This window comes from Cariama cristata, unplaced genomic scaffold (assembly GCF_000690535.1).
Source record: "Cariama cristata isolate BGI_N322 unplaced genomic scaffold, ASM69053v1 scaffold8279, whole genome shotgun sequence".
Lineage (NCBI taxonomy): Eukaryota > Metazoa > Chordata > Aves > Cariamiformes > Cariamidae > Cariama > Cariama cristata.
Genome location: NW_009633988.1, coordinates 1,868 through 12,907, shown reverse-complemented (window position 1 = coordinate 12,907; position 11,040 = coordinate 1,868). Strand labels below are relative to the sequence as shown.

Here is an 11,040-nt window from a genome sequence, read left to right as displayed (position 1 = left end):
CACTCCTCTTTCCATCATTTTCTGTAGCCTTTTCTTTCTTTTTCTTTCCCTTTCTTTTGATTTTTTATCTCTGAATTTATTTACGTTAAAAGGCAGCGAGCAGAACTGTGTCACATAAATACAGTAAAATGTAACACAATCTCAGCTTGGCACCTTCTGCTTGTTTTATTTCAGTGTTTCTTTCTTCCTCCAAGCAGGAGAAAAACACGCTCTCGTCTGGCATCATGAACAAACAGAAACGTACTGTGTAAGCAGTCACAAATCTGTCACAGATCTGATTTTCCAGAATATTTCTACTGTTGGTGACCTACAGTTGTCATGGTGGTATAAAACAGGAGAGCGTGGTATGGATGGATGTTTGAAGGGGACAGACCCCTTTAAGGGGGAGACATCTGTTAATTGAGCCTCCTAACTGATGCAGTAGTTTTTTCCCTTCAGGCAGGAAGAAAGCTTTAAGTTGTCGGGTCTTATCAATCCTGCCCGTCAGCGGGGCCCCCCAGGAGGTTTGGCACCGCTCACCCTGAACTAAAAGATGGATTGATCGTATTTTGCAAGGCTACATCATGTGCAGCCTTCGCATCATGCCCAGACTTTGTTTATGTGAAACCAGCGGTCTTGCCTGAGCATCTGACATCAGGATCTTCCACAGATCAATCACAGCAGCAGTACAAACTGCATAATGCTCTTTATTTGTTTTTCTTACCTGGGACTGTGCTTGAAGAGTTCGTTTCAGTTCATCGCTCTCTGGAAAGGGCATGGAGCTTTTGTCACAGGCTACCTTGTGGAGCTCTTCCAAGCACTTTGCAGATTTGCTGTGGCAAACTGCATGTAAGTAGGCAGGATTTTTCAAGCCGCTCATGGCACATTCGTAAAAAGTTCCGTTGAGCAAAGCCACAGAAAGCCACATCACTGGGGCTACCAGCGCGTTTAAAGTGATTTGTCCGAAGACGTAAAAGCAATTGCAGATATTCCCTCGGGGGAATATTTTTCTGGGATTCACCCAGCAGCCTGTAAAGAGTTTCCAGGTCTTGCTGTTCAAGAAATATCCAATAACCAGCAAAACAAAAGCTGGGGAAAAGAGAAATACCAAACCGTACCTGAAGTTTTCATTGCTGCAGGGACATCTGAAAGCAACAAGAGAAAACACACGTTCACCTCCCATTGTCAGCAGCGCCATAAAGCTGTAACCTATCGCAGTTTTCTGGTTCATAAAGAATTTCAGGACTGTTTGGAAACTATCCATGTTTGATACTCACTAAAAAAGGGAAAAATCAAGACACTTTTATCTTCGGTCGCAGCAGCCCGTAGCGATGTAGCGGGGGGAGCTCTGCAGAGGACGAGCTCTGCTGGCCTGCCCGGATAACGCTGTGATGTCACCGTCCGGAGAAACGCGCTCACAGGGGAGCCCTCCACCAGCACAGCAGATGTTGCGTGTTTACAGCAACATCCATCAGCAGTTGAAGGCAGGCAAGCAATGCTCTATATAATCCAGTAAGTTTCTAGGCTTGGCAGTCCTGTTCTTGGTGGTTTGTTGTTGTTTTGTGACTGCAGATGGAGACCAGAGTGAAAACACACAGCCACCACTTGCAGGAGTGCTTGAGCTGTGATTGTCAAAGTCGCCGGCGATGTAGGGAAGGCCCTAATATAGATGCTAATGGTCCCAGGGGAGCGCGACATGACTGAAAGCAGACGAGCGATAACAGCAAAACCACTTTGTATGGGGTTGTAAATGTAGGAGCATCAAAAACAGAATAAGCAGCCATCTGCTGTACTTCCCTGGAGCATCACAGAGTGCCAGATTTGTGTCTCTGGCTCAAGCTGATCACAGAAGAGACAAATCTGGGTTGATTCCCAGCCTGTCTCTCCCTTCTCCCTATTTTCCAGGGGTAAAGCTAATCTACAGGATGCTACATCCTAAAGTTTAACCCTCTGGTTTGCACGCAACAAATTGAAGCAGCAAAGTTTCATCCTTTTGCAGGTTGCTTTCAAGATGTACCTTGGGGTCACCCCCAGTGTGAGCTGCAGCAGTGCCGCAGGGAATGAATTCTCCTTAATCCTGGACAAAAACCCACTAGTGGACTTTGTGGAGGAGCTGCCAGCAGAACGAGCATCACTTTGCTACTGTAACCTCCTCTGCGGGGTGATTCGAGGTGCCTTGGAAATGGTAAGGAAGGGCACGTCTGTTTTCTCCGTTCTTTGTTAATCTGCAGAGGCACGGGAAAGCAAACCCACTTGCTCAGATAAATGAGATGTAGTAATGCCGAACCTCTCTCTCAGACCGCATGTCTGTCTCTAAATAAAAGAGAGCCCGAGTGATGTGGGATGCTGAGGCCGAGAAGCACACCGACGGGCTCACCTCCGCACCATCCCTGCTTGGCTCTTCAGCGCCCGGCTCCGGTGCAAAAGCTGGGACCGGGGGGGCTGGCTAACAGGGAATGGGGCGAGCCGGAGGGCGTGCTGGCCTCCCCCCTGCCCCTTCAGCCTGTCTTACCTCCCCGCATAGCTGTAACCAGGATTAGCCGTCCCTGAGCCTTTCCAAATACATGGACATAAATAATATTCTGAGGTTACCGCAGCGCCTGCTGAAAGGGAGAACAAAGTGTGGATGAGTGTAACGTTAAAACCTAAGCATCAGGAGTGTATCAGATGGCATTCCAAATTTTGTTCTTAAATTTAAGACTTTTACAAAAGAATAAACAAAGGGCATTGTTTGAAAGTCGCTGAGCTGTACAGCTTCTGTGGTGTTTTCTGGAAGAGCACTTTTGGGCTGCTTTATGTTTCTGTCAGCATCTAATTTGTCCTATATCTTACGTTTCAAGAAAACAAAAGCTGTACAAGTATTATGTATCTACGTCAGTCTCAGAATTATAGTACCTGTTGAAAGACTAATTAACAGAAGTATTATAAGTATTCGTGCATGACCAGGAAATTTTATGATGACAGAATCATCAAGTACCCAATTTAGGTTCTTGGAAGAAAGCAAAGCACTGGGATGAAGGGCAATGTATTACGCAAATTCCAGTGTGTATAAACTTCCTTCTTATTAACTTGGTTGGGAAAGAGATTTTAAAACAATCTTGAAATCTGTTTCTTATGAAACCTGACAAAGGGGATCCCCTTGTGGTGAGAGAGAGAGGGAAAGCTCCTTATACTGGAGGGAGGGGAAAAAAAGGGCATTTCTTTGCTTAACAGATCAGACGTGATTCTTTCCAGGTTCACTTGGCAGCAGATGTTACCTTCCTGCAGGACAGGCTGAAGGGCGATGCTGTGACAGAAATAGGAATCACGTTTTTAAGGAAGGCTGAAGACAGAAAGCACAAAAGAAACAAATGAAAGAAATGTTGGGAGAAACCCTTGCTGAGGGATATTTTGCACCTTTTGTTTCTGGAGAAGACAGGCAGGGTAAAAAAGGCTTCCCTCAGCCGGCTGCACCAGTCCTACCTTTGAAAGGTGAAGCGAGCCGGGCGGCAAACAGGAGGGGCAGAGCAATGTTAATTGTCGTGACACAGGTATCAGTATTCTTCCTTCTCACATAACCATGCTCTTGAGCTGAACGGGGGTTTTGTTTTGGTATTTAATGCACGCTGGATGCAAAATACTCATTCGGACGCCAACAGTTTTCAGCTCACGGTGACCACCTTTTCCCATTCCGTTTGTCGGTGGTGTTTAGAGGCACGGTTGCTAAGGGGTGCGTTACTTCCCTGGCTGTTTGCAATTAGGAATAACGAGTCCGTTGCTGTGACTGCTGCATGCAGCCTCTCCCTGCCAGGGGCCTGTTTTGGTGCGTGATGGTTTGCCATTCCTTATCCTCCACACGGCTCACCCTGCTCCCCTTGAAACCAGAGAGGGATGCGGTTTCGCTGGTGGCAGGAGCCGGTCCCTTGCGGCTCTTTCAGGCCCCGAACGCGGTTTTGCTGGCATGCCCGTTCAGCTCTGCGCCTACGTCTGGTTGCAGCACTCTGACGACCGCGGCAATGCTGGTGTTGCTTCAAGCTACGGGCCTTTTCATATCAGTCTCCCCTTCAAGAGCACCGATCTGATGACCAAACTGAACCAAGCATGCTGTATTTAATGTATAGTCACTGTGGACTTGTACTTCACCTAAGGAAACTGGAATAAAAATTCAGAGATTACCAAACATCAGTTTGCTGGTCATTGCCTCTGTTCTTACCCGACCTTCATCACCGGCCGTTGAACATCTGCCACTTGGCAGAGGACTTCTGTTACCACCACGTGACTGAAGCAGAGAAACAGCAGCCTCACAGAGAACCTGAGTTTTAGGAAAGGTTTCATGTTGTCCAGTCTAATGCGAGATATCAGGGTAAGGGTTGGACAAAAACCCAGGTTCCGAGTCCTAGCACAGCACCCTACCCACAAAGCCAGCTCACCTTCTTCTCACCAAAGCCCTTGTTTTAAATCGAAATGCAAACCCTCAATTCAGTTCAGTGAAGCCCAGAGCTACCTCTGATTTGATCACTGTGATTTGTACCCTCACCTCCTATTTTTCCCTCCGTCTGTTTACCTCTTAATCCTGCTGAGTAAGGGGCACCTCTTACCTTGGGGACAGCGGGGTTCACTCCCACCGGAGCTGTACAATCCTCACGATAATCTCTCTCTTATGAAGTAAATAAATGTTAGGTAGAAAAATGGTAATAAACTACAGAAAAAATAGTGACCCACACTGCGTTACCATTAGTTGCTGACATCAGCTACCCTATGCACATACAGGTTTTTGCTTGTCTCACTTGGTAGCACATTCAGAGGAGGGTTCCTCCCTGTTTCATTTCAGTGTAGGCACTTCTTTTGAAGGTGGCTAACAGAGCATCACAGGTGTGCTGAAGCTTCTCTGAAATTTCTCTTGTTATAAATGTAATTACGTCTAGAAGACACAAGTGTTACATAAAGGTGAGGGAAAAATCAAAATTCAAACATGACTGCATACAAAACCAATATATAAAAATCTGCTTCTACCCTTATACATAGATATTAATTTTTTCCTTCCCCCAAAAATCACTTTGTCTCTGAAAAATAGACTGCCACCATTGCCAGCAAACTTGAAGATCTGTACTGCAGTCCCATTTGGAGCCTTTACTCATTGATTTTAATTAGAAGTGCCGGCTCCGTGTCTCCCCTGGAAAGCTGAGGTAGCTTTGGTAATGAGACCCTGGCAGTTGCGACCACGAGTGGGAAGTGGGCAAAGCCCACCCAGATGCAGCTGAGAGGATTAACACAAATTCTGAGGGTGTTTTTGCTGCAGCTTCTCGTCAGGAAATGAAATAAGGCATGGCTTGTTCCTGGAGGCTTTCCATCCCTCCTGAAGTGTTTTCTTATCTCTCTAAGGGAAAGCCCGGCCCCACTGCGTCAAGGAACATTTTGGCGCTCATCACAGTGGGGCCAGGACATTGTTTTCTTCCCATTTATAACATTCCAGAATAGATTTATCTTTCTCTAGACGTCAATGAACAAATGAACTCTTCAACACAAGAGGTAAAACGGTACATTTTTAACTGAACCGTGCTTCCTGGAGGCACAAGTACCAAACTGGACCCTTGTTACTCCATTATCATCAAGTTTCTTGGAAGGAAAAGAGCACTGAGCAAGTCAGTGACTCTGTGAGAAAATGAATGCTTTTAAAAATTCTTTTCTACATACAGAATTAAATCTTGTTTTCCCTTTATGTGTTATTTTCAGTTTATAATGAGAAGGAAGCTTCCAAGCTAGTTGTATCCAGCTAGTTAAAACAGGCTCTTCCCTTCCTTCTTCCTTGGAAAATGACTGTAACAACCAACTTCATGGGATTCCTCTCTGTCTGTCTGAATTGTTTCCAAGTTAGACTTTACTGTCTAGAAAGAGAAGATTTCTGGGAGGAGTGAAAGGACAGCTCGGACCAAACAATCTGACTCACCTCCCTAAAAAAAAGCTTTTCAGAGAAAAACTGAGCTTTAGCATTCTTCATTCAAAACTAGCATCTTTGTTTCTTATAATTAGATGTTCTTTGGTAAGAACATTATTATTTGCTAATATGGATTGAAGATTTCTAATGTCCTTAAGTATGTAGCTGTGCTATAAATATTTGTCAATATAAGCTTCACCTGTACTGCCATGTTAAGCATAAGCCTAACTCCTCAAGACGTGCTGCTTTGCACTTCGACTCCATTCTGGATCAAGTTAAATAATGCATTTGGCAGGGGCATTCAAGTGTAGCTTAGGTACTGATGCCAGGACCAAAACCCTGTAAGTAATATTATATATTTAAAAAACCCCGTAATAATTATGTATTTTTCAGAAAAAAAATATAAATGGAATATAAACAGGAAGTTTAATGTTGGTGTGTTTTCCCTGCAGCATCCAGATGCCTATTTTTTTCCATTAAAGAGCTTTACGATTACAGGAAATGAGCAGTAGAGATAATTAAGAAGGTCTGCTGCAAAAGGTGATCAAGATCAGGCAGTGGTAAAGAAAATTTGCCACCATGGAAGCTTTTAGTTTTACTGGTACTACCTAAGGCTGCTGGGCCGGTGGGGTAAAATGGCTGGAATCTTTTTGCTCACCTGTTCAAACTGCTAAGCAGCCAAAGTCATTCCGATGGACTCCTCTGTTATGCACAGGTAGCTTCAAAACGCTAACTGCTTCCCAGATTTTAAAAGATACAGTCCTTGCCTTGAGAAACCAGTTGACTGAAAGCAAATATTTCAGTCTAGATCTTGCTCTAAGCTCCACTGAAAGATATATTGTCAAGTGAGAGCTAATAAACTAAGCTGAATTTCTGATCAAAACTTCCATGCCTTTTTGTCTCTCTGATGCTGCCAGGTACGAGGGTTCGATGTTGTCACTTCAGCTGCCAAATGCCCTTAAGGGGTTTGGTAATAATTTGCCATAGTATGTGCTCACATCTTTGTGGATGCTTATTATTTTACACAGGTGACTCTTCTTAATGAACAACGGCGTATGAAAACTCCCATCGTGACAGAGGTATTTATTTAAAGGTACTTAAGCAAAAGCAATAAAGCGTATTTAAAAACAAATCTGCTGAGGGTTACAGCTATCAGCTTTTACATACAATTCGCATAGATTTCAGTAAAAGCACAGAATAAGAGTCTGGTATCAATAGGGTTAAAATACTGCCAGTGTTGCCAAGGATTTGTTTCATTAAAACCCTGATTCTCTTGCACTTGTTTCATCCACCAACTCTGAAACAAGGAGATTCTGATCTCCTTGCATGACCCTGTTGCTGCTGCCTCTCCTTTCGTTAACGTACGCGTGTAACATGCTGTAATACTGCTTTTGCGGATCGAAGGTATAGAGGAGCGAAATGTTCTGCCAGTCTGTATTGCTGGGAGTCGTAAATGATGCTGGGTCAGTGCCTCCAAAAAAGTCATCCACATTTCTTTCTGCCAGCCTGGTTGCATGCTCTTGAACCTTCCTCTCAAAGACCTCCTCTTCCTTTTTCAAGTAAGTTGCCTGGAACTTGTGCTGAAGATAGCTAACCGGGGAGCGACAGCGTTTGACACATGTTGAGATCAGTGCTATGGCCATGATGACGACTATCAGGAGCCATCCTATCAGCTTGGAAAAGAGAGAGAGGGGTTAACGGTGGGTTTGCATGGTCATACGTAGGAGTGCAGAACTTAACACTGAGGCAGACATGAGAACCGTAGGCGAAGACACCCTGGAGTGCCTGTATCGGTCTGCTCACTGCCAAAAGGTGGCATCAGGTATACGGTTGGACTTGATGATCTTTGAGGTCTCTTCCAACCATAATGATTCTATGATTCTATGAAAAGGGAGGCTGCCGCGCACACAGTCCAGCCAGCCTTACCCAGCTGCTACACCCCCGAACTGGTCTTGCGGGCTGAGGGTGAATACCACAAAAAGAGAAGGTGGAGCGAAGACCTTCTCTCAGTTATATCCAGCTTTTTTAACTTTCGAGGCAAGATGCTGACCAGCACTTTCTGCAGTTGTGGTCAGATTTACGGTACAGGGGGTGCAGGATCTCCCTGATGCTGCGAATCAGACCTCCTGCTGGCTGTGCTTGATGTGCTCTTCCAAAGGACCTCCTCTCCCTCATGTCCGAGCCTGCGAAAACCAGCCAGTTGCCACAGGACACAGGAAAAGTCGTGTCCTGTATGTTTTGTAGGCAGGACACGGACTTGACTGTTGAAAATGGGAATTCATTCTCGTTTTATGCATGCCCTAACATCCCTAGGTAAGCCTCAGAGGCCCCACCTAGAGCGGGTGTCCCAGTAGATGCTGGTCCCTCCAGCACCCAGGGGTGCTTAGCTGGAAGCTCCAGGCAGAGATCTCACAGCATCTCCTTTCACCTCAGGCTGACTTTATTTTTTTTTTCCAAGTGAAAAACATTGAGTGCTAAAGAGAAATGAGTTTGTGGTCTTTTTGGTTCTTAATTTTGTTGAAAGTAGATCAGATATTAAAAATAATGGCCAGTAATAAAAATGCTCTCACACTTCTTCTGGTTTTGTTTGCCTGGTTTGTTTCTTTTAGATTTCCTTGCAATATCAGTAACGGTCAGTGTTCCTTGATTTTGCTTCATTCTTACCCTATCTGAATTAATGGTACAGAGTTTGTCCCTTTTCAGCCTTTTTCTTGGAGGAGCAGTATGCTAAAAAGTTAACAAATATAAACACTTTTTTAGTTTTAATAAACAGTTGTACTAAACATGAACTTATAAAAATCCAAGTAATGATCATCTCTTATAAACTTAACTCCATTAACCAGCCTTAATGTTTTCTTGAGAAAAAGTAATAAAACCTGATTTTTCTACTGGAGTTAAGACAACAACCAAAGAGACCCAGAAACAGTACTGGAGTGCTGCCAAAATTTGGGGGTCTCATTTCGCTCCAAACAAAAAAACCCACCCACAAGTGTTATTTTTTTGATCATGCAGTTTGCCTTCAGCACAAGAACACTTTAATAAGACAGATACGTATTTTAACTATTCCTTAGAATACAAGTGTGAAATTATGAACAGGTTCAAGCGCTGAGATTCGTAGTTGAACACGCTGCCCTTATTTGCTTCACTTGCCAGTTCTCTGTCGCAAGCAGACTTCAGCTTTCTCTCCGTTCGCGACCTCAGCTAATGTGTGCTTACACAAAGAAGTTTGAGGTATTTAGAGAAGTAAAAGTGGAAAAAGAGAACTCACACAATGCCTAAGTTAAACGAGAAGAAAATGCCCTGTGGAAAGTCCTGATCTCTAGGCTGGGAAGAGAACCACTGAAAGAGGTTTTGTAAACGCCAGTGCCCAGCGATTGCAAACAAATCAAACACCAAACATGCGAAACCAGAAAACAGCGCGAACATACGCTCATTACCTTTCTGATAGTGTGGGGTTTTTTGCCAATGAATTTTTGCTAATTGTGTACTTTTGGTACTTATAGGACGTGAGAGAGAAGGACCGCTTACGGTGCCCAGCAGGCAGAAGCCCGCGGTGGGCAGCCGGGGTTGAAGCCCGTAGGGTGACGAGCGGCGAGGCGTTACCTGGGACTGCGCCTGAAGGCTGAGGGCTTCCTTCGATACCTCCTCGGAAAACTTCGGATTACAGGGGATTTTGGCCACCAGATCTTGGCACTGTTGTCCTTTATCTTTACACATGATGCTCTTTATCAGGCTGTTCCCGCTGGCCGCGCACTCGTAGAAGCTGGCTCCCAGCAGGGCCACCGCCAACCAGGTGACCGGGGCCACCGATGCGCTGGCTGTCACCAGCACCAGCGTTTGGCAGTAACGGGCGCAGATTGCCCGCTTATCCAAAGAGCAGACGCCAGTCAGCAGATGCCATGTCTTGGGGTTCACCACGTAGCCAAGAAGAAAGAGGATGAAGGCGGGCACTATGAGGAAGATGGAGCCGTACAGCATGTTCCCAGAATCGCAGGGACACTTGAACACCACGGATGAGAAGATGTGCTCGCTGGCAGCCGTCAGCAGGGACACAAAGCTGTAACTCAGAACGGTCTGGTGGTGGATGCAGAAATCCAGTACCCCGCGTAACTTATCCATTTTCTGCCTTCCCTTGCTTTGAGGAGAGCGAAATCTCAGTCAGAAAAGGAAAAGAGAAAGACGAGTGTCCTGAAGCTCCCACGGCTTAAAGAAACTGGCAGAGCTTTCACTTTCTGTTGCTGGCGGTGCTGCAGGGAGACGCAGGAGCCGCTCGGCTTGGAGGAAACAGAGGAGCAGGGGCTCACTGCACAGTGCCGAGGTCAAGCGGAGACCAGACTCCAAACCCACCCCACTAATCAACATCAAAACAACAAAGATCTACTTTTTTTTCTATAAAGATTGTTTGTATTTGTCCACATGTGCATTGTAACTAGCAACAGCTTAAACCTCACCATCTTTTCAGTGAAGCTTCTCAGTGAGGCGACAGATTAGAAGTGTGAATAAAATGTGAGGAAACCACCCAAAACTGTGTACAGTTTTTCATCCTGCCTTATTATTAGCAATACAATATGGCTTGTTCTCTTATGGAAGAAAATTCAACTATAATCCTGTTAACTTTTCATTGGTCTTTTTAAAGTAGTTAGAGCAAATTAGCCAGTGCATACAAAGCGATGACCCAGCACGTGATTTCCACTAAAGCTCCAGCTACCAGAGTACCATGTGCCAGGAACCAGACTTTGGAGTCCCCTCCATAGCAGGTTTGGAGCGACTTTGGAGCCCAGAAAAAAAACCCACCCCGAAACCGAGCAGATGACATAAAGTGGAAAAGGCTTGCATGATGAAGAAAAATATCTGGAGGGGATTCCTGGGCTTGGAAGACTCAGCTGCCTACGAAAACATTTGCTCCCAGAGTCCGTGGGTCTCATTCATGTCGAGGGAGCTCGCCCAGGCTCCTAGCTAAGGTTTGTCTTGTCTAAAGCTAGATGAGGTGAACTGGCACTCAGCCTTAAGGAAGTTGAGGCTTTGTTACTTGCTCGTAGCCACGCCGCTGAAGCTCTCTGAGGTGATGCAGGCAGTGCGGTAGTTTGCTGTCATCGCATCCTTGGTGACAACCAGATGTGCAGCCAGCCGCGGAGCGGGTGGTCACC

At 45.3% G+C, this 11,040-nt stretch overlaps 3 protein-coding genes across 3 annotated transcripts in view; 1 reads left to right on the top strand and 2 right to left on the bottom strand.

The window, feature by feature from the left end:
• FAM26E (family with sequence similarity 26, member E) overlaps positions 1-1,308 on the bottom strand; it is a 4,021-nt gene extending 2,713 nt beyond the window's left edge. The window contains exon 1 of the mRNA XM_009706988.1: positions 704-1,308. Coding sequence (XP_009705290.1) covers positions 704-1,243 — 540 coding nt within the window. The 5' untranslated portion in view covers positions 1,244-1,308. The remainder of the gene's footprint in view (positions 1-703) is intronic.
• The window catches only part of TRAPPC3L (trafficking protein particle complex 3-like), a 19,334-nt gene extending 15,900 nt beyond the window's left edge, over positions 1-3,434 (top strand). The window contains exons 4-5 of the mRNA XM_009706989.1: positions 1,979-2,164; positions 3,214-3,434. Of these exons, the coding sequence (XP_009705291.1) occupies positions 1,979-2,164; positions 3,214-3,333 (306 nt within the window). The 3' untranslated portion in view covers positions 3,334-3,434. The remainder of the gene's footprint in view (positions 1-1,978; positions 2,165-3,213) is intronic.
• Positions 3,435-7,149: 3,715 nt separating this feature from the next.
• FAM26F (family with sequence similarity 26, member F) lies at positions 7,150-10,012 on the bottom strand. Its single transcript, XM_009706986.1, has 2 exons — positions 9,497-10,012; positions 7,150-7,566 (listed from the first exon to the last, which is right to left on the bottom strand). The coding sequence occupies exons 1-2, from the start codon at positions 10,010-10,012 to the stop codon at positions 7,150-7,152; spliced, it is 933 nt and encodes a 310-aa protein (XP_009705288.1).
• Between the last annotated feature and the right edge of the window lie 1,028 nt (positions 10,013-11,040).